Source organism: Oculina patagonica, chromosome 13, assembly GCF_052425735.1.
Source record: "Oculina patagonica isolate OP01 chromosome 13, crgOcupat, whole genome shotgun sequence".
In the NCBI taxonomy this organism is placed as follows: Eukaryota; Metazoa; Cnidaria; class Anthozoa; order Scleractinia; family Oculinidae; genus Oculina; species Oculina patagonica.
The window spans coordinates 34,846,852-34,870,082 of NC_135770.1; the positions used below are offsets into that span (position 1 = coordinate 34,846,852).

The window sequence follows — 23,231 nt, forward strand, 5'->3', positions numbered from 1 at the left end:
TCTTTTCGAATTTCAGCAAAAAACGACAAGGAGTTGCATCTAGCTCATGGCGATGAATATCTGACAGATTTCATGCTTCGCTTCGCTGCACTTACGTTCACCCAAGTTTTGTACTAATGAAGGTGTTTTGCTCTTTCTTTTTGCTTCTTAGTGTAGCTAGCTCCTCTTCTGACAACGTAGAAAATTTCTCTTTGTAGTTACTATTGCTGAAAAGCTAAAAAGAATGGAAAAACGTGGCAAACTTGCCTTAGAAAATTCCGCCATTGTCGACTAACAATGCGACAAGTTTACAGGGCTGACGTTATGCTTTGTGCTTATTGGCTAATATCCGTCACATGTTGTTTTTTCTTCGATTTGATTTTTTTTTCTTCGATTTGATTGGCTGAGACAAAACTATCCAATTTTTCTTAAATTGGACAGTTTGTGCATTTTAACTATCCAAATTTAATCCCAAATTGGACAGTTCTCAGAAATTAAGGAAAAATAGCTGCGCCGACAATATAGGATTTACTGACAGCTATATAATTAATCAACCAATCAGATTGGCGAACTGAACGCACTTGACCAGATGTGTACTACCGTGGTAAGTAGACATCTGGGTAGGAGATTATGCTCACATGGCATTGCTGTTCATCAGAATAGCAATCTCTTTTTAATGTCTGTATGGCGGAAGAAACCCCAAGGGGGAGCTATACAATAAAGTATGTATGTATGTATGTATGTATGTATGTATGTATATGTATGTATGTATGTATGTAAGGGCCGAAGAAGGGCTATTGCCCGAAACTTCAGCTGTAGCCTCCCCAAACGAAAACTTTTGGGGGGCTCAGCGCCCCCCCGCCCCCCCCCCCTCCCCACGTTTTGGTGCCGAAATATCGCGAGCGCAGCGTTCAATTGGTTTGTCAGGATATTCTGTCCCGTCACTGAGTTCAAACACCTTTGAAACTTCCTTGGAAGTCTTCGGGAAACTTCGTTTATCTCCGGAAAAGTTCGAAAAATGATCGGAAATGTTCGTATGGCCTTCGAACAACAATCGGAGCCGGAGAATCATCGAAAATCTTCGGTCTAGAAACTGCTTAGAAAACAAAAGGTTGCTCCAAAAATGAAAACTTGCCGAGTATTTTTGGATCAGTCTTAGACCCCCACGTTCCAAAACACTCTGCCGCCTCTGCATTCACAATTCTAAAGGGATTCATGAAGACTAGACCATTCTAAGTTTTTACACGGTCCCTTTATTTAGCTGATTTTTCCTTCTTCACGGTCCGCAGATTGAGAGTTCTGCTCATAGACTCAGTGGCTATTTATTGTTAGTCTTTCATTTGAATAGTTAAGAAAACTTACTGAAGTGTAAAAAAAGTACTCGTCCAATTGTTTACATGGTTTAACTGGACTTCAGTTTGTTAATATCCCATTAGCTTTGAGTTTATCAATAAGTTCCTTGACAGCATGTTCAATGGCTCCATGTTTACTGTGATAATGTTTTGCCTTCACACTGATTCCACTTTCTACATCCCAAGCTGTTCCATCGTAAACCCACTGAAGCTTGTGTACTCTGCCTTCTGCTTTGTAACTAATCACCCGATCCTTAAAATTCAGCTACGGAGAGAAAATAAAGAAAAGGAAAAAATACAAAAGATAAACACCCAATCCATCTTTATAACGTCTATAACATCAGATCGAAAATGAAAGCTTGTTTTACCCCTTTTTGCCAAGCCCCGCACAATCGAGATCAATCGAAAACGAAACCATGTGAGCCACGAAACTCCCGGACAAGCGGAAGTGATGTAAATTGTGTTGTGTGACCATTTGCATTCAGATGGTTTATTTTTAATAAATGAAATTTTCTGACTGTAATTCCGTATCCTCGGCTTAACGATGTATTAACAAGAGTCCTAAAAAACGTTTGCAAATAGGAAATACAAATTATAGATGAAAAGCTATGCAGGTCAGTTCATTTTGTATGTGTAACGATCTACTTTGAGATAAGTTTAATTGTAAATCGTTTTCAGAGACTGGGCCAGGAATATTCGTTTATTTTACTTTGTTAATTTCATAACCTACCTGCCCTGATTCGCCAGTTAAGAGCAAAAGGGCAGAGTACAACGTCGCCAAATCCTGGATGACTTTCATCTGTTCTTCGATGTCTGTGGACTCAAATAAATGTTTTATAAAATTATAAACATCAGCTCCACTACGCATTATAAGGCTGTGGCTTAAATCACGTTTTGAGAACTGATCGCAAGAGCAAAAGCTCAAACCTTACCTTGGAAATAGTAAAGAATATATTTAACTGACACAGCAAAACTTCCTTACATCAACCTTGTCAAAAGAAAATTATGATATAAAATTAAACCGGAAGTACTTCCGGTTTCCCCAAACTTTTTAGGTCCCAGGGATGCTCGTTCGAAGAAAACGAAAATTAATATTGAAGCTTTGTGGCATTAGCTTTGTCAACAAAAAATTATCGAAAATAAAAGCGGAAGTACTTTCAGTTGGCTTAAGAATTTTAGCGATAAATACCGAAGCTTTCTACTTCCAGGTATCAGTCCAGAGAGTTAATTTCGACTCCAGAGATTATCTCGAGTGAAAGGGGTGCTATTTTCTATCGAAGGTATATGAAAACGTTACTTTTCTGTCTAAAATGGTACATGAAAGGGCAAGGTTTTGAACCTCAGGGTGGAGCCTTCTGAAATATGTTGAGTACCCCGCGGCCCACCCCCTGGTCTTTTTTTGGGCACTTCCTCCAAAGTTCGACTTTTGCGCAAAAATGCCCTAAAATGCGATGCTTGTGGAAAGAAAGGCATGTTTCATAATGATAGAGCAGTTTTCAATCGAGTGTCGTAAAACCAAAACCAAAGTAATTACTCAGGCCAATCACAAAGGACACAGACAATCCAGTGAACCAATCAAAACTCGAAGCAAATACATGTAGCCGGCACGAAACGCGGGAAAACGTGCGCGAGCGAGTCACGATTTGGTTTTGGTTTTAGTTCTGATTGGCTGAGAAAGTGGCGCGAGATTTTTAAGCCAATCACTAAGCGTAGTAATGCAAAACCAAAGCAAACGCAATTGACTTTCGACACTCAAGTGAAAACCGCTCTATGGCGTTTTGAGTGGATTAGAGCAGATTTAGCTCATTGCTGACCAGAAAATGTCAAAAATGTCTCAAAAAGGAACTTTTTTAAAAAAATCTCCAGGTGCAACTGGGTTAAAGTAATAACTGTGTACATTTTGTTTAGTAACATTGTCACAAGCATGGGAGGGTCCACGGAATGCATGACCTTTCACCCACTATTTTATTACTGAAAATTTTCTTAGGGTGGGAACTCAGTTAAATTAGTTGCATCTATTGTTAACCATAGAATTGAAGACTTAGTTTTGCTAGTGGCTTATTTGAAAATGTGACTGTTTCTTAAGGGGCAATCATAACCAATTCAAGATATTTGTTAGAAAAAATGCCAGAAAACAAGTGGTGTATTGAAAAAATTCTGAAATTTCAGGATTAATGCCTGTTCCAGGCAATTGGTAGCTAGGGAGCCGAGCAAAGAACAGCAAAGAGGGGTTAGTTGAACCCTCCCCCTCCCCCCCCCAAAAAAAATAATACCGTAATAAAAAACCTTGCTTTTTTTCACTGCCCATTCTCTGTGCAATTTTCCCCAGCTAATGAATTCAATATAAAATGATACAGCAACAAGCCCAGGTTGAGGAGATGCAAGCAAACTAGCACAGTTTGAAATGCACCAAAATTCAGATCATTGGTGAATATTTATTCTTCACAAATGTGTTTTGAATATGTCGCAAATAGTGGAGTCATGGCTTGTTTTCATCCTTCAATTTTTTTGGCACATAATTTAACAGTCAGGCGTGGGAGGAAACAAGGACCATTCATGGCAAATCTTCATTGAAGAATTTAAATAGTTTTCAATTCTTGTGATCTAATCAGAAAATTGTATGAACACTCCAAATTGTCACACTATGATACAACAGATTCCTTAGCAAAATCAGTGACAAAAATCATTTTTCCTTTAAATGGCCCTTGTTCCCTTGTCCGATTGTTTTTATCTTGACACAACATCTGATGGTAATGACAGCCCAAGTTCATACAGTATTTACACGATTCTATTTATCTACTTGTGTTAAAAATTCTTTGGTTATATTACACATGTAGTACAAAACAAATAAAAAAATCACAATGCCAGGTATTGAATACTTGACGAAAAATAAATGGCATTTTTTTTATCAAAATTTAAAAGATCACTCTAAACTACTTTTGTATACTTTGCTAAGTTACTTTTTACTTTGGGTAGAGCTCTTCTAAAAGATAACTTCTAAAACAACTTACAGATCATTTTAGAACTCTACTTGTACACTGAGACATTGAGGCCCGGTTCAAACGTCGAACTTCTCCTGTACCAAACCTAATAGCCTCAATAAAGTACATGAAGAGATCGACGTTTGAATCAATTAAGTTCGATGGATGTAATTTGGGTCGACCCAAGAATTAAGTTCGACATGGCCACTCGGTCAGATCGACTGTGGAGCGACTCCGATTCAAACGTCGAACTTTTCATGTACCGAACCTAATGCATAAATTACGTTAATACATTTGTAAATATAAGAAGGTTTTTGATTGGCGAGTGAGCTGCCATGGAAGCGGTCATGCATAACATTTAGGCGCGACCAAATGCTCGGATCGGTAAATAATCAAGATTGCGTGATTTCGAACGTTCAAACCCTGTATTATCGGATTGCATTCGCATCCTGTTTCGACTTTTGCTTTTAAATATATCATCTTAATAAAAGGAAACTAAAACAAGACTAGAAGCTAAAGGTAGCAGTTAAATTTACCGAATTGATTGATACTGAAGAAATTTAACCGAAGACTGGCCAGCCTGGCGACTGTACTTTAAAAACTGCTGTTTGTATTTCATTTCAAACCACAAAGTGATATGCTCATCCATTAAACAGTGTTCTTATTTGTTGCAGTAAGTGTGCAACTGGAGAAGTCATTGTTTTCCTCTGTTCGCAGAATGAGTTCGGCACATGAACAGTTCGTCGTTTGAATCAACCGGCCGAACTTAATTATTTGGGTCGACCCAAATAGGTATTAAGTTCGGGTACATGAGAAGTTCGACATTTGAACCGGGCCTGAGTGTGAAAAATAATCTATTCTATGATAACATTACTAATAAATAAAATCCAGCTAAGGCATGGCTGGCAAATTCATCAGTTAAGTATTTTTAGAAGCATCGAATCTCACAGGAGGAAGCGATTTCTGTTTTTCTCTTCCCCACCACAGAAAATTCACTAATTTTAAACTTTCAGGAGATTGGTCTTCATGTGATGCTGAAGGTTCTGAAAGTGATGAGTCTGAACTCTGATTGTTATTGTCTGTCGCAAATAAAACACCATCAGTCTCGCACTCCTGCATTGCCTTGTGGGATTGTACGGCTTGTTGTAGACGTTCAGCTTTGCTGTGAAGTTCTGGAAAGGACTGAAAGGAAACAGACGTAAAAACAGTCAAACAAGTCAAGAATGGATTAACTGAAGAGCATTTAGGTGATTTATTTCATTGTGGTGCATGAGGCATTTTATGTACTATAATGAGTCCATTTAGCACCCCTCTTCCAATAGGCATCCCCCTACCAGGTTTATGATTGTGGGGTTCCAGAAAATATTTGTTCCCCCCCTCCCCCCTCCCCCTCCAAGGAAGGTCATCCTGGGGGGTCTCAAAGCCAAAATTATTAAAGGAAAGTAATTGAAAAATCTTCTGTGGAGGAAGTGTGGATATTTTCTGGAGCGACACTTTTTTTTTTGGATTGTTTGTTAGTTTGCTTGATTTTGTTTAGTTTTTCTTAGCATTTTAGAGTTAGAGTTAATTTAATCTATTAGGGCACATTAAACCATGATCGTGTGTAGTTTGTGCACTAAAGAGGTATCCAAAAAGCACCTAATCCAAATAAGCACATTAAGCACCTCCTTATGAGCTACCAGTGAAAATTAATAGGCCATTTCCGAATTACTCTTTGCCTCTGTTTCAAAACGAGTCCACGTGCAAAACCATTCAAATGAAAATGAGTTTCACCAACATGTCCATTTTCATGCAAATCAAACTCATTTTCATTTTAATGGTTTTGCACGTAGACTCGTTTTGAAACAGAGGCAAAGGGTAACTTGGAAATGGCCTATTAATTTTCATTGGTAGCTCATAAGGAGGTGCTTAATGTGCTTATTTGGATTAGGTGCTTTTTGGATTACCTACCTACCTAGCTTCTTTGTGCCTTGTGGCACATAAGGCTTTTTGGATTCCAGGCACTAAATTAATTTTTATCATTATAATATGCACAAACCAAAGTCAAAGGCATGTTCATTTATATCATAAAACTTGAACAAAAATTCTGTACATGTATCATTATGTGAATTATCACCAAATTATGTGGAAAATTGACGACTTCAGCCAAGTAAATCAAAGCCAAGGTAGGTCAAGACATTACGCATTCTTTTGGGACTATTCCGGCTATTCACATTCCGGAATAATAGGATACACGGAATATCGATTCCCAAAAGAACACATATTCTAAAAACGGAATACTGGTGGAGGAGAACTATTGTATTTGCTCACGCATGAGTTGAGAATGACCTGGGACAGCAAGCCGCGTATGACTTCCCGCCAAAACTATCCCAAAGGAACGCATATTCTGCTTATTCAGAGTAAGCCATATCACAATCATTCTGTTCATTCTGCTATCAGGAGCAGAATGAATGGAATAGTCATCCGTTCATTCCGAAAACCGAATAGGTCCCAAAAGAACACCATCACTGTCTATTCGATGTATTCCTATTTCGGAATAGTCCCAAAAGAATGTGCCCTTATTCCTTTGATTTTTCGTCATGAACTATAATGTACATTTTGTATTACTATGTTTGACACAGATATTCATAATAATTATTTGTCCATTCTAGTGACAGTACATTGATGTGAAACAATACTTGCTAGTATACTTTAAAATTTTAATAAATTCAGTAATCTGTTTTAATAAAATTTTAAAGAAAGGGTTATAAGGAACAGTGCTATTGCTACATACCTTAGATAGCTGAGTAAGGTCAGAAGATGCTGCTTGCAATCTTTGAATGCATTCTTCAAAATCTACAACAAATGCAGATCACCCAATAGAAATGTTAAAAAAAAAACACAAATAGATTGTTAATTATTTGTGTCACTGTACTCAGTCATGGAAGATTTAATGGCAGCATGTACAGTTGAAACCCGATAAGTCAAACCTTCAAAGGAAATCGGAAAAAGTTCGAGATATCAGGAGTTCAAGCTATCAAGGGTAAAATTAAAAAGAAAACGATCTGGAGGGGAATCCGAAAAGGTTGGAGTAGGCTGAAGGTGCAAGTTATTAAGATTCAACTGAACTCCCCCCCCCCCACCCCACCCTGTCTTGTACTAAGTTAGGGAAAAATATGCAATACAACAGATGCCTAGAAGATGAATACCATCTCACCTGGAGTTATAACATCTGAACCACTCAAAGATGAGTCACTTTTTATTACAGGCTGGTACTTTTCCTGTGCAAAAAAAATAATAATTACAAGAGTGTAATGCTTTACTCAACCTATGAAATAGGACCTTGTTTACAGACAAGTACTGAAAACCTGAATGCAGAATAACTGACTTTTTTGGCAAGTTTTTTTTCTTGGATTTTGTATTACACCTTTCTTTGAGAAAACTATTCTACTGGTATGTACAATGTCATTGGTATTTATGTCTATAAACCTAGAAAAAACCTACTGACATAGTGCCATACTAAAACTAGAAAATTAGTAGTAGATGAACAAGGGAGATGAAAAAGCAGTGGATATGTTCCATAATAGGTGCCTACATGTACGTAAAATCCTTTGAATCAGATGGCAAGACCGTGTCAGTACCAAAGAACTACTGGAAAGAGCAGGCATGAAACCAGTGAGTGAGGAATTGATGTCTCATAGGTGGAAAATGATTGGCCATATTCTTAGGATTGATTGAAATGATGATTGCAATGTTGCTATGAGCTGGGCACCAGAAGGTAAAAAGAGAAGGGGAAGCAGGGTCCGAAATTGCGCCTTCCTGGTCGCCAATGCGACTAAATATTGAGAGCTGGCGACCAGAATTTCATAACTGGTCGCCAGCTGGCGATTAACTATTTCAGGCCACGATAATAATACAAATAATAACTTTGATTTTCAGCCAAATCGATTACAAATAAAATTCAGAGCCGCCAGCCAATTGGTCACTTACCTTTCCATTGCTTTTGAATTATAAAACCGATTTCCCTGTTATTATAAATCTGCCACAACGTTTCACAGCTACGATCAGTGCGAAGCTTCGCCGCCATGTTTATTCAGCGGTTTCCCATAACATAGGTATTGCGGGCGCACAGGCCACGTGCGTTCTTTCGCCATGAATATTTATTCAGGCGATGTGGTGTCCAAAGATGTTCTGAAATCTTTCTGTAATTTATTACAAAGTGGAGACGGAACATCCGCAAAGAAATTAGTTGAAGATTTAGATATTCTCTGGGCATCAAAAGGTGGAAATGTAGATCTGTCAAAGTGGTCAAAAGATGATTTCGGCACTGGTTTGATTCCTGATGACATCGAACGCGAAAGGAAAGATTGTTTTGAACATAGAGCAAAGAACTAAGCGGCAGTTTTTCAGTCAGGTACATTTGTTCTCCAAAAGGTAGAAACAAGAGAAGGTATAAAGTTGACTTGAAACATTTGGCACGAAACTGCGTATATGGCCGGCTTTCAATTCGTTTGTCATGGTTTTTCAGTGGTAGGTGTATAAATAATCAGTGCCTTTGTATTTAATCTTATTCGTTAGCTGGAAAATTGCCATTGCGGCCCCAAACGCGTTCTTTTTGTTCTGTTTCTTAAAAAAAAAATTGGCGACCAGAAATTTCCATCTGGCGACCAAAAATTTTGGTTTAGTCGCCAGTTGGCGCCAATAGAAAAAAGTTAATTTCGGACCCTGGGAAGGCCAAAAACCACTTGGAAACGTACGTACAGTGGAGGAAGAAAGGCAAGAAGCAGGTTGGAGCTTATGGGAAGAAGTGCGCACCGCAGCAACCACAGGCAATCGGGAAGGGTGGAAAAGCTCTGTGAAGGCCCTATGTGTCGCGAGGCAATAGGATGATAGGTGAAGGTGAAGTAGTAAAAAACAAACAGATCTCTAGTAAACAGTAGAGGTGAATATATTATTATTATACACTAAATAGTCAATAAGTCAATAAATAGTTTACTAACCAGCATCTCCTTACGTCTCTGAAGAATTCTATTTACTCCTTCTTCTATCTGCTGAGGATACTTTTTACGTTTTCCTGCTGTATCTCTGATCAAATCCTCCAAATCAGAACATATTGCAAATACTTGTGCAAGTCTGTCTCTATTGAGGGGTTCCATCTCTGAAAATTGTTGATACAAATGTACTTAAGTTACTGTCCTGGGCATAGCATGGAATAATGTTTTCTAGTGAGGCCTGGTCACTACCAGGGTGCATTCCGTACAAACGTCACGCTGAAGATACGCCAAGATAGGTCTACGCCAAGGTCCTTTATTATTGATACCTAAAATAAGTCATCTGTACACCAGTTAAAAGGTTCTGACTGCGATCGTACGCTAGTACGCAGCACAATTTTTGAAATCCTACTAAGAATGCAGCCTGGGGTCACTAGCACAGCCTACGTGTAGCCATGCCCAACCCTGTATTTCCTTGGGGAGGGGGAAGTATGGCTTCACATAACCTAATGTCAACATCTTTATAACACTTGCCACATAACAACATCTACATCTACATTGTGGGGGACCTTGCAAAGGAAGGCATGCTCCCACCACTGCAAGACATTAAATAAAAAAAAAAGATCAGAAGGGGAGTAAAAGACCTCAAATGTAGGGGAGGGGGGGGTAAAAGACCTTAAACATAAAGCCAAAGTCGTAGCCTGCGAATACAGCCGCCTCTCATTCGCTCCCGCTACTACGTGCGAAACGCAAAGAGAGACGTCTGCGATTCGCGGCCAGAAATTCCATACTGATGACGTAAATCTGTCCAGAATCCGGACAGGAGCGCTGATTGGTCAGCTAGTTAATTTACATAATGTATGCAAAATATAACACTTCATTACACGAACGGTAAAAAACCGGACGTTATTGCGGACTAAAAGTTGGGGAAGGATCGTGAAACTACGCTGAAGCTATACCTTGGAATTTCTATAATTCATATATATTTGGGAAACAAAAAGAAACTGCTTTATAACCAGATGAACGACCTCAAAGATGTACAGAAAGGAAGCGCCACTGCGATCGTTAAAAATAGATCAATTTTGACACCAAACTTTTATTGTTGACATATTACAAAAGGCAGCCGGCAAAACAAACAAGCAACAGATAAACCTGAACCGTCCTTAACGACCCTCGACCGAAGAATAAATGCTAGTTATAATGTTACAGAAAGACAGAACTTGACGAACAGCAGGGAAAGAAGAAACTAACTCGGAAGAATTGTTATGGCCCAACACCTCTGAGAGTGGCGCTCATGTTCCAAAACAATGTCATTTATTGATTTGTGACCTTGCACGGGAAAACGTACTTTAACGCTTTTTCGTTTAACGACTTAAATCGTTTGTTAGTCGTTAGATTACCGTTAGAACAACTGAGAAAATCGTTAGAAGCGTTAGAATGGTCGTTAGAAAAATTTTCTTTGTCGTTAGAAGCGTTAGAAAAATCGTTAAAAAAGATCATGCACGTCGTTAGATGTATCAAGAAAGGTCGTTCAAATCGTTAGTAAAAATCGTTAGAATCTCCGTTCAACGGTGCGATAAATTCGCGGAGACTGATATTCCGTTTACAAGTATTGACAAAAACCGTCCGAGAAAGACGGTGAATGACGAGTTGTAAAAGAATGAAATTGGTAGAAACCGAAACCGAATTGAAAACTTCTGCTCACCCGAATCACTTGAAAGTATAATCCTACTGCAAGTGCACGTTATGATTATTTCAGACGCAAGCAAGTTTTAGCCTGCGTCGCAGGATTTAGTTTCGTCGGCGGCGCAGGCTAGCAAGTTTCAGAAGCGTGAATTTCAGACGTCTCTTTCTGGTCGCTACTGAAATTCAGACAAGAGTTTCCGTAAATAAAACCGGTTCTTAAATTTGAGTTGTAAAAATTCTGTAGTCGGCAAACGAAACATTCCACATGTAAAACATCGGAGCCGTAAAGCCTTCCGTGAATATTAAATTGAAAGGCAGACTTGGGTCGCGCCATCGCGTCTAGCTTGAAATGATGAACTTGTTTTATTTTTTTGTGAATTTGGCATAAAATTCTTAAAACCTAAATTCTTCGTGAATGAAACTTGTCTTCATTTATAGCACAGATAATGGCGTCAATTATAATTACAGCTTTAGAGGAGATATACAAATTTTGCTTTTTTAAAGCGGCGCAGCTAAAGGAGTCTAAAAGTTGGCAAAATTTGCATATGTCAAAAGTAATTTGAAACCTTTCGAATAAACTCCATCGTAAATAAATGTAACACAACGCCGCACGCAAGTATCCGATTTAGATTCTTTCATACACATCTAACTGCGTTTTTCTAAAGAAAACTAAATGAAAGATTGAACTTTAAGGTTTAATATTTGCATCCTAAGTCATAACACAAACGATTCGTACGCGTGACATTACACACGTGCTACATGTTTTGTCCGAAGATCGCCTGATCGCAGGTTATGTTTGTCCTGATTCGGCGGGACCGAGCTAACTCCAACTCGGTTTCTTCTTAAAGTTAAGAAGAAAAACACTAAAGAAACGTCGTCGCAATGCTCGTCTTTAATCTGATGTGGTCGAAGAGTCGAAAATATGCGACAGTTATTTTACACCTGCAGCGAATTCTGCTTTCGATGTCAGCGAGATCTTTCCGTGAATGTTTTGCGAACGCACTGTTTTATACCATTATGAACTTGGAATTTTCGGTAAGTAATAAAGATTTTATCATTTGGAAATGTTTTGGCGCCCTTTTAATAAGCTAGACTAGTTCTTAGACTAGCTGTGTATCATTTCTCGTCCAATTTTTTGCTCAAAGCACATGACTGTTTCAGTCGTAATGCCTTCTCGATCTCGGCGCGAAATGATAACTTATGATTTTAAGCTTACTTGGCAAATATTTTCATCTTTTAGAATGAGTTCACAAGGTGGATGTTTTAATCAAACGTTTTAGCTTAGTAAGCCAGTCGATAGCTTGAACGTTTTAGTTGTTTATGTCGTTTAGCCAATTCGTTAGTCCGCTCGTTAGAGTCGTTTTAACAAGTCGTTTGGCACTTCGTTAGAATGTTCTCGCAAGTCGTTAGATATTTTTGCTTGAGCGTTCAACTCGTTAACAAAGTCGTTAGAGCGTTGTGAAAAGTCGTTAGTTACTCGTTCGTTAGACGTTAGTTTTTGCCCGTTTAACGAATTATCGTTAAAGTACGTTTTCCCGTGCAAGGTCACATTTGACAGCTTATTTTTCCAAATCTTACTAATGTGAAACTCGTATAGGGATTCCTAATTTTCGCGATGAAGTTGTCCTGTGTAAGTGAACCGTAAACATGTCCTTGACTGCATTGAAAGTGTTTGTGATCAAGCAAGTAATGAGCGGCTGAAAACGAAAATATAATTATGCAAGACCAAATGCGTGTGGTGTGCAGAAATCTAATTAGTTGTTAACGTCATCAGTATGGAATTTCTGGCCGCGAATCGCAGACTCTCTCTTCGCGTTTCACTCTTCGTAGCGGGAGCGAATGAGAGGCGGCTGTATTCGCAGGCTACCAAGGTCGTCATGCAAACTTAATGAAACACTGTTTTGAGTTATCAGTGTGAACGAACAACATAGCAACAGCTTATATAAACGTAATGACATAAGCAAAAGACAATCAGATATTTTTTATGTCTTTATGTTGTTATGTTATTCGTGTGACAGCCAGGCTCTTAGACTTTGACATTACCTTCCTGAACTGCAGAACTGCTTGCTTCTGCTTGGCTTATGCTCTCCCACTCTTGTCCCCCGATAGCTACGTTTTCCTTGATGGTCTCCTCTACAGAATCTTTGTAAAGCTTGAACATACACAAACAAGTAAAGCGATCAGAGCTACTGTACACTTTAAAATAATGAATGTAGATGGATGCATTCCCATACACTGTGAACTGCAAGAAAAAACATAAAATTCCGATAGTTGTTCTACCTCAAGGAGCTTCTCCTCGAATTCATCCTTTTGTTTTGCCGTCCAAGACTTTTTCTCGGCTATTTGGTGCACCTCCTTTTTAAGTTTCTCGTGAATTCTCAACACCGTTTGTTTGCTGTTCACAGAAACTCTTCCCTCGTCCGCCATTTTGGTATGTACTTCATGGGTGAATGCCATATAGTCGCCTTACCAATTACTTCATGTAAAATTCGTATTCTATGCCATATAGTCGTCGAGAAACTACTACTTCATGTTCCATACGTATTCTATACCACTTTGTCTCTGTTCGGTCCTGTTCCACTTCTGTTTTACTCCGTTCACCTTTGTTTAACTACATTCACCTCTGTTCAACTCCGTTCCCCTCTGTTTAACTCCGTTCCCCTCTGTTTAACTCCGTTCACCTCTGTCTTACTCCGTTCAACTCCGTTCACCTCTGTTCATCTCAGTTCATCTCTGTTCGACTCCGTTCACCTCTGTTTAACTCCGTTCATCTCTGTTTAACTCCGTTCACCTCTGTTTTATTCCGTTCACCTCTGTCTTACTCCGTTCGCCTCTGTCTTACTCCATTCACCTCTGTTCAACTCCGTTTAACTCCGTTCACCTCTGTCTTACTCCGTTCACCTCTGTCTTACTCCGTTCACCTCTGTTCAACTCCGTTTAACTCCGTTCACCTTTGTTTTACTCCGTTCACCTCTGTCTTACTCCGTTCAACTCTGTTCAACTCCGTTCACCTCTGTTTAACTCCGTTCGCCTCTGTTTAACTCCGTTTGCCTCTGTTTAACTCCGTTCACCTCTGTTTAACTCCGTTCGCCTCTGTTTAACTCCGTTTGCCTCTGTTTAACTCCGTTCACCTTTGTTTTACTCCGTTCACCTCTGTCTTACTCCGTTCACCTCTGTTCAACTCCGTTTAACTCCGTTCACCTCTGTCTTACTCCGTTCACCTCTGTCTTACTCCGTTCAACTCCGTTCACCTCTGTTCATCTCAGTTCATCTCTGTTCGACTCCGTTTAACTCCGTTCACCTCTGTTTAACTCCGTTCATCTCTGTTTAACTCCGTTCACCTCTGTTTTACTCCGTTCACCTCTGTCTTACTCCGTTCACCTCTGTTTAACTCCGTTTGCCTCTGTTTAACTCCGTTCGCCTCTGTTTAACTCCGTTCACCTCTGTTTAACTCCGTTCGCTTCTGTTTAACTCCGTTCGCCTCTGTTTAACTCCGTTCACCTCTGTTCATCTCAGTTCATCTCTGTTCGACTCCGTTTAACTCCGTTCACCTCTGTTTAACTCCGTTCACCTTTGTTTTACTCCGTTCACCTCTGTCTTACTCCGTTCACCTCTGTTCAACTCCGTTTAACTCCGTTCACCTCTGTCTTACTCCGTTCACCTCTGTCTTACTCCGTTCAACTCCGTTCACCTCTGTTCATCTCAGTTCATCTCTGTTCGACTCCGTTTAACTCCGTTCACCTCTGTTTAACTCCGTTCATCTCTGTTTAACTCCGTTCACCTCTGTTTTACTCCGTTCACCTCTGTCTTACTCCGTTCACCTCTGTCTTACTCCGTTCACCTCTGTTCAACTCCGTTTAACTCCGTTCACCTCTGTCTTACTCCGTTCACCTCTGTCTTACTCCGTTCACCTCTGTTCAACTCCGTTTAACTCCGTTCACCTTTGTTTTACTCCGTTCACCTCTGACTTACTCCGTTGAACTCTGTTCAACTCCGTTCACCTCTGTTTAACTCCGTTCACCTCTGTTTAACTCCGTTCACCTCTGTTTAACTCCGTTCGCCTCTGTTTAACTCCGTTCGCCTCTGTTTAACTCCGTTCGCCTATGTTTAACTCCGTTCACCTCTGTTTAACTCCGTTTGCCTCTGTTTAACTCCGTTCGCCTCTGTTTAACTCCGTTCACCTCTGTTTAACTCCGTTCGCCTCTGTTTAACTCCGTTCGCCTCTGTTTAACTCCGTTCACCTCTGTTCATCTCAGTTCATCTCTGTTCGACTCCGTTTAACTCCGTTCACCTCTGTTTAACTCCGTTCATCTCTGTTTAACTCCGTTCACCTTTGTTTTACTCCGTTCACCTCTGTCTTACTCCGTTCACCTCTGTTCAACTCCGTTTAACTCCGTTCACCTCTGTCTTACTCCGTTCACCTCTGTTCAACTCTGTTCAACTCCGTTCAGCTCTGTTTAACTCCGTTCGCCTCCGTTTAACTCCGTTCGCCTCTGTTTAACTCCGCTCACCTCTGTTTAACTCCGTTTGCCTCTGTTTAACTCCGTTCGCCTCTGTTTAACTCCGCTCACCTCTGTTTAACTCCGTTCGCCTCTGTTTAACTCCGTTCGCCTCTGTTTAACTCCGTTCACCTCTGTTTGACTCCGTTCACCTCTGTTTAACTCCGTTCACCTCTGTTTAACTCCGTTCACCTCTGTTTAACTCCGTTCACCTCTGTTTAACTCCTTTCACCTCTCTTTAACTCCGTTCATCTCTGTTTAACTCCGTTTGCCTATGTTTAACTCCGTTCGCCTCTGTTTAACTCCGTTCACCTCTGTTCAACTCCGTTCGCCTCTGTTTAACTCCGTTCACCTCTGTTTGACTCCGTTCACCTCTGTTTAACTCCGTTCACCTCTGTTTAACTCCGTTTGCCTATGTTTTACTCCGTTCGCCTCTGTTTAACTCCGTTCACCTCTGTTCAACTCCGTTCGCCTCTGTTTAACTCCGTTCACCTCTGTTTGACTCCGTTCACCTCTGTTTAACTCCGTTCGCCTCTGTTTAACTCCGTTCACCTCTGTTTAACTCCGTTAGCGATGAAGAAAGGGAAAGAGAGAGGTCGAGAAAAGAGAAAGAGGAAAGAAAAAGTAGAGATATGGCTAGGAGAGACGAGTTTGCGGAAAGGTTGAGGAGGGAGACGGATGAGGTACTAGCTGAAAGATGGCGAAGGCATCTGATTAAAGAGAGAGAGGAAAAAAGGCGAGCAGAAAGAAGGCAATTGCAAGAGCAAAGAAGAAGAAGAAGGCATGACCTTCGAAAGCATTTAAATCTCAAGCGTAAGTGATATATAGCACTTTTCGTAAAAACAGAAACCCATGGTATAAACGAATGCTGATCCCTTGTTTCTTCCCTTCTCTTTAACAGAGAAGCGCTGTGACAAATGTAAAGGCATTGGGCTCAGTAGTGCTCAATGCACGTCTGTCAAAGAAATAATACATAAATGCCAAAAGTGCCGTGGATAAGGGCACTACAGGCGGGAGTGCCCTTCGAGGCAAAACAACGGACCACGCCAGCAGAACCAACCGCTTCCGGCAGCTCGGCTGTTGTGAACAACTTTTATTTTAATGCTCATATGGAGCATTTCAGTTTAATTAAAAACTTTTTTTTTCACAAGCGTCCCAAACTCACGTATTGAAGAGAAGGTAAAATTTCATTTGGTCGATCGTTTTTGGTCCACGTTATTTTCAACTCCATGCAAAGTCTTATAAAGCTACTTAAATCATTCATTCGAACGATTTCTCGAATCCTAAGTTTGGTACGCCTGTGATCTGTTGCTTTTTTGAATGCTAGGTCTGATATTTTAGGTAATTTTATTTATTTTCTTTAATTAAGAGCTTTAAACTTTAAATTGGCAGAGCAAAGGTCTTTTTGCAAAATTAAGGCCACAAAACAATTAAAATGATTTTCGAGCATTGTAAAAAGCACTTTCATACAAATTGAGATAAACTTGAAAAATGTCGGGCCGACGTTTTTCAAGTTACCCGAACACAATCTGTTTTAATCTTCTTGAATTTTGCCCATCCGTGCCCTTTTTTGGCATTTCTGTGTTTCTTTTGAGTTCTTCTATAGTTATAAGCCATCGTTGTGATACAGTAAAAACCCGCGAGTAAGAACCTAACATTTAAGAACCTGTCAGGCTAAAATTTTGTAAATTAGATGCCATTTTTATAAGAACCTATTTAGCCTAAAATTTGAAAACAGGTTCTTATTTTCTAAAATTGATTAAATATGTTTACTTTTGGAAAAATATGATAAGTCAACATTCTGGATCCTCTTTGGAGATACGTAATCTAGAAGCCTCATTACCCCAGATGCAATGTAATGCAATTTTTATACACGAAACTAAGGCCGAATACCACTAAAATCTCTATTTAACAACATTGAATTTGTTTCCTCAGAAATCAAGAACCAATTAAGAACCTAATTTGCTTAAATTTGTGTTAATAACCCTTTATGTAAGAACCTGTTTAGGCTAATCTGAAAAACAAAAAGGTTCTTACTCGCGGGTTTTTACTGTATTTCAGTTGATCCTCACGAGTTTTAGATACATGTATATGGGAACTACGAATAGTGGTCTAAATTTGTTCCAAATCACCATGCAAGTCTACTGAAGCGATAAACAGTTCTTCGCTTAGTTCTACACACTCCTTCGGTCTGGGAAAGCGTGTGCGTAACGTCAACAACGGGGTCAAAGTTGGCTTAAAAACCACTTAACACGTTACGCACACGCTTTCCCAGACCGAAGGACAAACTCACAACATTCCAGTTTAGATGTGTAGTTTACAGAGTTAACTGCCTTGACTGCAGTTTTACCTATTATGGACAAACGGACAGGGCGTTAGCTACTCGAGTTAAGGAACATCAGAGAGAAGACCGTGTTTGCGACAAAAATTCTAAGATCGCGCAACACGCGAACACGTTTGGCCATGATATGGATTTCAATCATGCCGCGGTGGTGGACAAGTCAGGCGATTACCACAAGAGGCTTTTCCTGGAAGCGTGGCATTCGCAGAGGGACCAGAATTCGGGAAATGAACACATAGACATCCCTGACTGTATATAAAGGTGATGTTAGGGACTGGTCAATAAGTATCAGGGGGGGTGGGCCGGAGCAATTGGAAAAGTGGTGGCTCAAAAATGTGTGACCCACCCCTTCCGTCTGGCTCAAAACTGACTAACCCACCCTTGACAGGGGGTTGAAAATTACATGACCCACCCCCTTTGCTAAAAAAAATCAAAGGACCTATCATTTCTTTATCATCTGTTAGGGGTTGGAGATTTTTTATTTGACTTCAGCTTTTAAAGTGAAATTCCTTACATAGACATTTTCCCTCATGGACACTGCAGTTCCATGTATGTCTTTTTCCATTTCTTGACACACCAAAGAAGGATGAATTTATCACTTCTTATACTTGCCTTTTGTAACTCTTCCACATATTTGTGTGTAAAGTCCATGGGGAAATTTAGACACAAACATATGCAAAAAACTGAATCAGTATTTGATGTTAATTCATAATCAATTTATATTGAAGAGTTCATATTTTTATACAGAAATTAATAACATAAAATACAACCACTGCCGATCATTCATATTTGCAAATTGTTTGAGAAAAGAGTTTATTGGTATTAAAAGGCCTAAAGCCCAGCGTGAATCTATGCAGGTTGAAGAGAGTCAGGTAAAGCTGATGATATGATTACAAGCCATCTAGGGGGGTCAGGGGCATGCTCCCCCGGGAAATTTTTATATTTGGGCCTTTTGGAATGGCTAGAAATTCATTTAAAACTGCTTACATGGAGAAATTTATCAATTTTATATACTGATGCATACAACTTTTCTTGGAACTTTAGTGAATAAATAAGATGACCCACCCCCTACGTGTAGATTAAAAGTACATAACCCACCCCTTTTCGAGGGCTCAAAAACTGATGACCCACCCCCTTTCTGCTCCGGCCCACCCCCCCCCCCCCCTGTACTTATTGACCAGTCCCTTACACGGGACAACATGCAACAACGATTTTTCGCGCAACAATGTTGCGCGAAAAAACATCAACCGTGTAACATGGAACCGGGGACGATTTTTTGCGCAACTTTTGACTCGGCAACACGTTGGGAGTTTTTGAACCCTAGTCAAAAACTCACAACGCAAGATGACGAATATTTAGAAAGTTGACTCGTGTAACAGGGTCGCCGTCGATTTTTCGCGCAATACCTCCCAGAATTCTGTTCAACATGGCCTGGAGGCGCGGGCGAAATGTTGCAAGTTGGCGTTGCGCTGAAAATCGTCTCCTGTAACATGCATGTTGCCAAGTACATTTTGTACGATGTTGCGCGAAAAGTTGTCTCGTTTAAGGTGGCTTAATACAGTTTTGAGAGGGCAAATCAATCCAACCTTTAACTCTCTTGTACAATATCCAAAAAAAGTTTTGTCTTTCTTTTATCACTGTTTGTTACATCCTAAAACCATCTAATGCGATATTTGGAAAATAAAAATGCTAACTGAAACAGCTTAAATGAACGGCCGAGTGCTTAAGAGGGGACTGGCACTAGTAGTTTAAACGGGGTTTTTCTCAAAATCTACCCGTACGACCCTACCTCAAAATTTCAGAAATAAGAAATTGGCTCTTATTTATCATTCATGCAAAATAATATAAAAATCTGTAAGACAGTTTTTTCGCAAAATAGGAAAATGTGATATTTTGCCGATTTTTAAAATAGCTAGAGATAGCGGAATTGAAATTCCTGAAGCATGGATACCTACGATCAGAAAGCATAACAGCCGTTCAACTACAAAGCGGACCTCTGAGGGAACATCATCTGTTAGTCAGAATAATAATAATAATAATAATAATAATAATAATAATAATAATAATAATAATAATAATAATAATAATAATGAGGATCGAAATGCCCAATCACAGCGAACCAACGTGCATAAAAAGCGTCGCGATCAACATCTCAAAGCGATTCTATCGTGAGACAAACGAATAAACGTTCATTACCTAGCTCAAAATCTGTCTTACGGATTTTTTCAAAATTTTGTCCGTGGACGTGGTTCACCCCTTAAATTTAATTGTGAAAGTTTCATAATAGGTTGTACGGTAGGTTTTCGAGAAAATCTGGATCAAAATCTGGCTTTTACGACCTCCGAAGCAAATCAAATTGCGCGTGCGAGCGCGCGCTAATATAACGCCATGCGTCCCGAGCGATAATGAAAGACAGAATTAGAACTTATCTGTCGGTTTTTTATCCACCTTTTTTGTCGTTTGTTTTCCGTCCCAGGTTTCAAGACCTATCTGAAAGAAAGTATTTTTGAAGTTTTCTTTTGTATACAAACGGTAAAACAGATGGAACTCTTTTTCGTTCCTGTTGAGAGTTGCTAGCGCCATTTTAGCCCGCGCGAGCAATAATGACGTCAAGCAGAAAATCGTAGCGCAGCAAGCAGAAAATCGTAGCGCGTAGCCCACGTAAAAACTGTATTCAGCCACTTTAACATACCACGAAAAGTTGACGCGGTGTTGCGCGAAAAATCGTTGTTGCTATTTGTCCCGTGTAACATCACCTTGAGTTCGCGTGTTCTTGTATTAGTCACTCGCGCGCGCGCACAAATGTGAAACCGTTAAAAAAGCCGTTGCTTTTCCTGCCAAGTTAACAACCGAAGAAGACGGAAGATTCGCGGTTGAAACGTCTTGAGTACATTATGAGCGTTGATTACGCTCAAATAAGTCAGCGTCAGAATTTATAAAGAGCATTAACTTTAAACTGGTTAGCACGGAGTTGGCGAACAACTGAATTAAAAACGGTTAACTACGCTACTTGAGCGAGTTCATACGCCATCACGCGACTGTGAGTCGACTGTTAATTTCAAACTAGCGCGCGCAGCATAAACTGCAACAATGCGCGCCTGTTTTCACCGAAACAGGTTTTTTTTGCATTCATCTCAAACATGTTCTCATTAAACTGAAGATGGCATAAGTCAGGCAGAAACATGTTTTTTTAAAAAGTGTTATTGTTTTTTTTTTTAATTTGCGAATCTCACTTTTGTGAATACGATTTGTAACAGCCTTCAGTGTATTGGCTGATCTTTCAGCTGTAGACAATTTGCCTCATAGTTTGGGTCCTAAGGCTACGTTTTCACGGGACCGGACGAAACCGTTCCAAACCGGACCGGACCGGATCGGCTTCTGTTTACATGGAACCGTCTGGAATCGATCCAGATGTTAACACGGGACCCGTTCTAGAACCGGTCCGGAACGGATCCTTAACTGGACGTGCAAAATAGCAGGTCCAGTTTTGAATCCGTTCCTGACCGGTTCCAGAACGGTCACGTGTAAACAGAAGGCCTATATTCGGTCCGAAAAGCGGACCGGTATCATTTGGAACCGGTCCCATATAAACATAGCCTAAATTACGCAGAGAGTGCTTCTCATTAGTAACGGTGTTGTATCTAGGAGTAGAAAAATAAAAAATGTCTCAGGTTGTATGTGGAAGTTTGATCGCTGAAAAGGTTAAGGATGCGATTAGGACACAATCTATGTTTAACTTTCTACATGAAAATACAGATGTTGCTAGAGTTGGCATTTTAGCATGCTTGTACTTATAAACGGCCCTCAAGCCCCTTAACTGTAGTCGTTCAAGTAATTAACGTGCATCGCTAGCTCTACAAATGTGTCACACTAGGTGGCAATAAGTGAGGTATGGTAGCACAGCTGACTTGTATAACTGCATTTTAGCCTTACAGGGGATTAGGTCCTGAGTCCCATTAGTACGCCGATTCTCTGGCTTGCCTAAATGCAGGCTGAGCATTAAATGGAGTTAATAGTTACCCCTAAACCTTGTGGATGAAGTCTTGAATCGAAAATGAAGGGCACGGATGCAGTGGCAAATTAACTGAAAAGTGAACCAAACATAAACGGCGCCTGTAAGAGCGGGCCACTCGGAAAAGGTCAATGATCAACAGAATTGGGAGTTAAACGGGACGGGAGTTAAACGGAGTTGAACTGAACGAGGTTGAACGGGGTTGAACAGAGGTAACGGAGTTGAACAGAGTTGGACAGAGGTGAACGGAGTTGGACTGAGGTAAACGGAGGTAAACAGAGGTGAATGGAGTTGGACAGAGGTGAACGGAGTTAAACAGAGGTGAACGGAGTTGGACAGAGTTGAACGGAGTTAAACAGAGGTGAACGGAGTTAAACAGAGGTGAACGGAGTAAGACAGAGGTGAACGGAGTTAAACAGAGGCGAACGGAGTTGAACAGAGGTGAACGGAGTTGAACAGAGGTAAACGGAGTTGAACAGAGGTGAACGGAGTTAAACAGAGGCGAACGGAGTTGAACAGAGGTGAACGGAGTTGAACAGAGGTAAACGGAGTTAAACAGAGGAGAACGGAGTTAAACAGAGGTGAACGGAGTTAAACAGAGGCGAACGGAGTTGAACAGAGGTGAACGGAGTTGAACAGAGGTGAACGGAGTTGAACAGAGGTGAACGGAGTTGAACAGAGGTGAACGGAGTTGAACAGAGGTGAACGGAGTTGAACAGAGGTGAACGGAGTTAAACAGAGGTGAACGGAGTTGAACAGAGGTGAACAGAGTTGAACAGAGGTGAACGGAGTTGAACAGAGGTGAACGGAGTTGAACAGAGGTGAACGGAGTTAAACAGAGGTGAACGGAGTTGAACAGAGGTTAACGGAGATGAACAGAGGTGAACGGAGTTAAACAGAGGTGAACGGAGTTGAACAGAGGTAAACGGAGTTGAACAGAGGTGAACGGAGTTAAACAGAGGTGAACGGAGTTGAACAGAGGTGAACGGAGTTGAACAGAGGTGAACGGAGTTGAACAGAGGTGAACGGAGATGAACAGAGGGGAACGGAGTTGAACGGAGTTGAACAGAGGTGAACGGAGTTGAACAGAGGTGAACGGAGTTGAACAGAGGTGAACAGAGTTGAACAGAGGAGAACGGAGTTAAACAGAGGTGAACGGAGTTTAACAAAGGTGAATGGAGATGAACAGAGGTGAACGGAGTTAAACAGAGGTGAACGGAGTTGAACAGAAGAAAACGGAGTTGAACAGAGGTGAACGGAGTTAAACAGAGGTGAACGGAGTTGAACAGAGGTGAACGGAGTTGAACAGAGGTGAACGGAGATGAACAGAGGGGAACGGAGTTGAACGGAGTTGAACAGAGGTGAACGGAGTTGAACAGAGGTGAACGGAGTTGAACAGAGGTGAACAGAG

At 40.4% G+C, this 23,231-nt stretch overlaps 2 protein-coding genes across 3 annotated transcripts; both read right to left on the minus strand.

Moving 5' to 3' along the window:
• Positions 1–1,285: 1,285 nt before the first annotated feature.
• LOC144634836 (anti-lipopolysaccharide factor-like) lies at positions 1,286–2,531 on the minus strand. Of its 2 annotated transcripts, none has more exons than XM_078493876.1 (3): positions 2,264–2,531; positions 2,062–2,151; positions 1,286–1,596 (listed from the first exon to the last, which is right to left on the minus strand). In XM_078493876.1, the coding sequence occupies exons 2-3, from the start codon at positions 2,128–2,130 to the stop codon at positions 1,393–1,395; spliced, it is 273 nt and encodes a 90-aa protein (XP_078350002.1). In that variant the 5' UTR covers positions 2,131–2,151; positions 2,264–2,531; the 3' UTR covers positions 1,286–1,392. The 2 variants fall into 2 exon arrangements, with proteins under 2 accessions (XP_078350002.1, XP_078350001.1); XM_078493875.1 differs by having other exon boundaries at positions 2,062–2,144; positions 2,264–2,526.
• Positions 2,532–3,736: 1,205 nt separating this feature from the next.
• On the minus strand, positions 3,737–13,395 carry LOC144635249 (uncharacterized). The gene is made up of 7 exons (XM_078494348.1): positions 13,249–13,395; positions 13,012–13,120; positions 9,292–9,449; positions 7,509–7,572; positions 7,086–7,147; positions 5,154–5,494; positions 3,737–4,382 (listed from the first exon to the last, which is right to left on the minus strand). Exons 1-6 carry the CDS (start codon positions 13,393–13,395, stop codon positions 5,231–5,233), a joined length of 804 nt encoding a protein of 267 aa, XP_078350474.1. The 3' UTR covers positions 3,737–4,382; positions 5,154–5,230.
• Between the last annotated feature and the right edge of the window lie 9,836 nt (positions 13,396–23,231).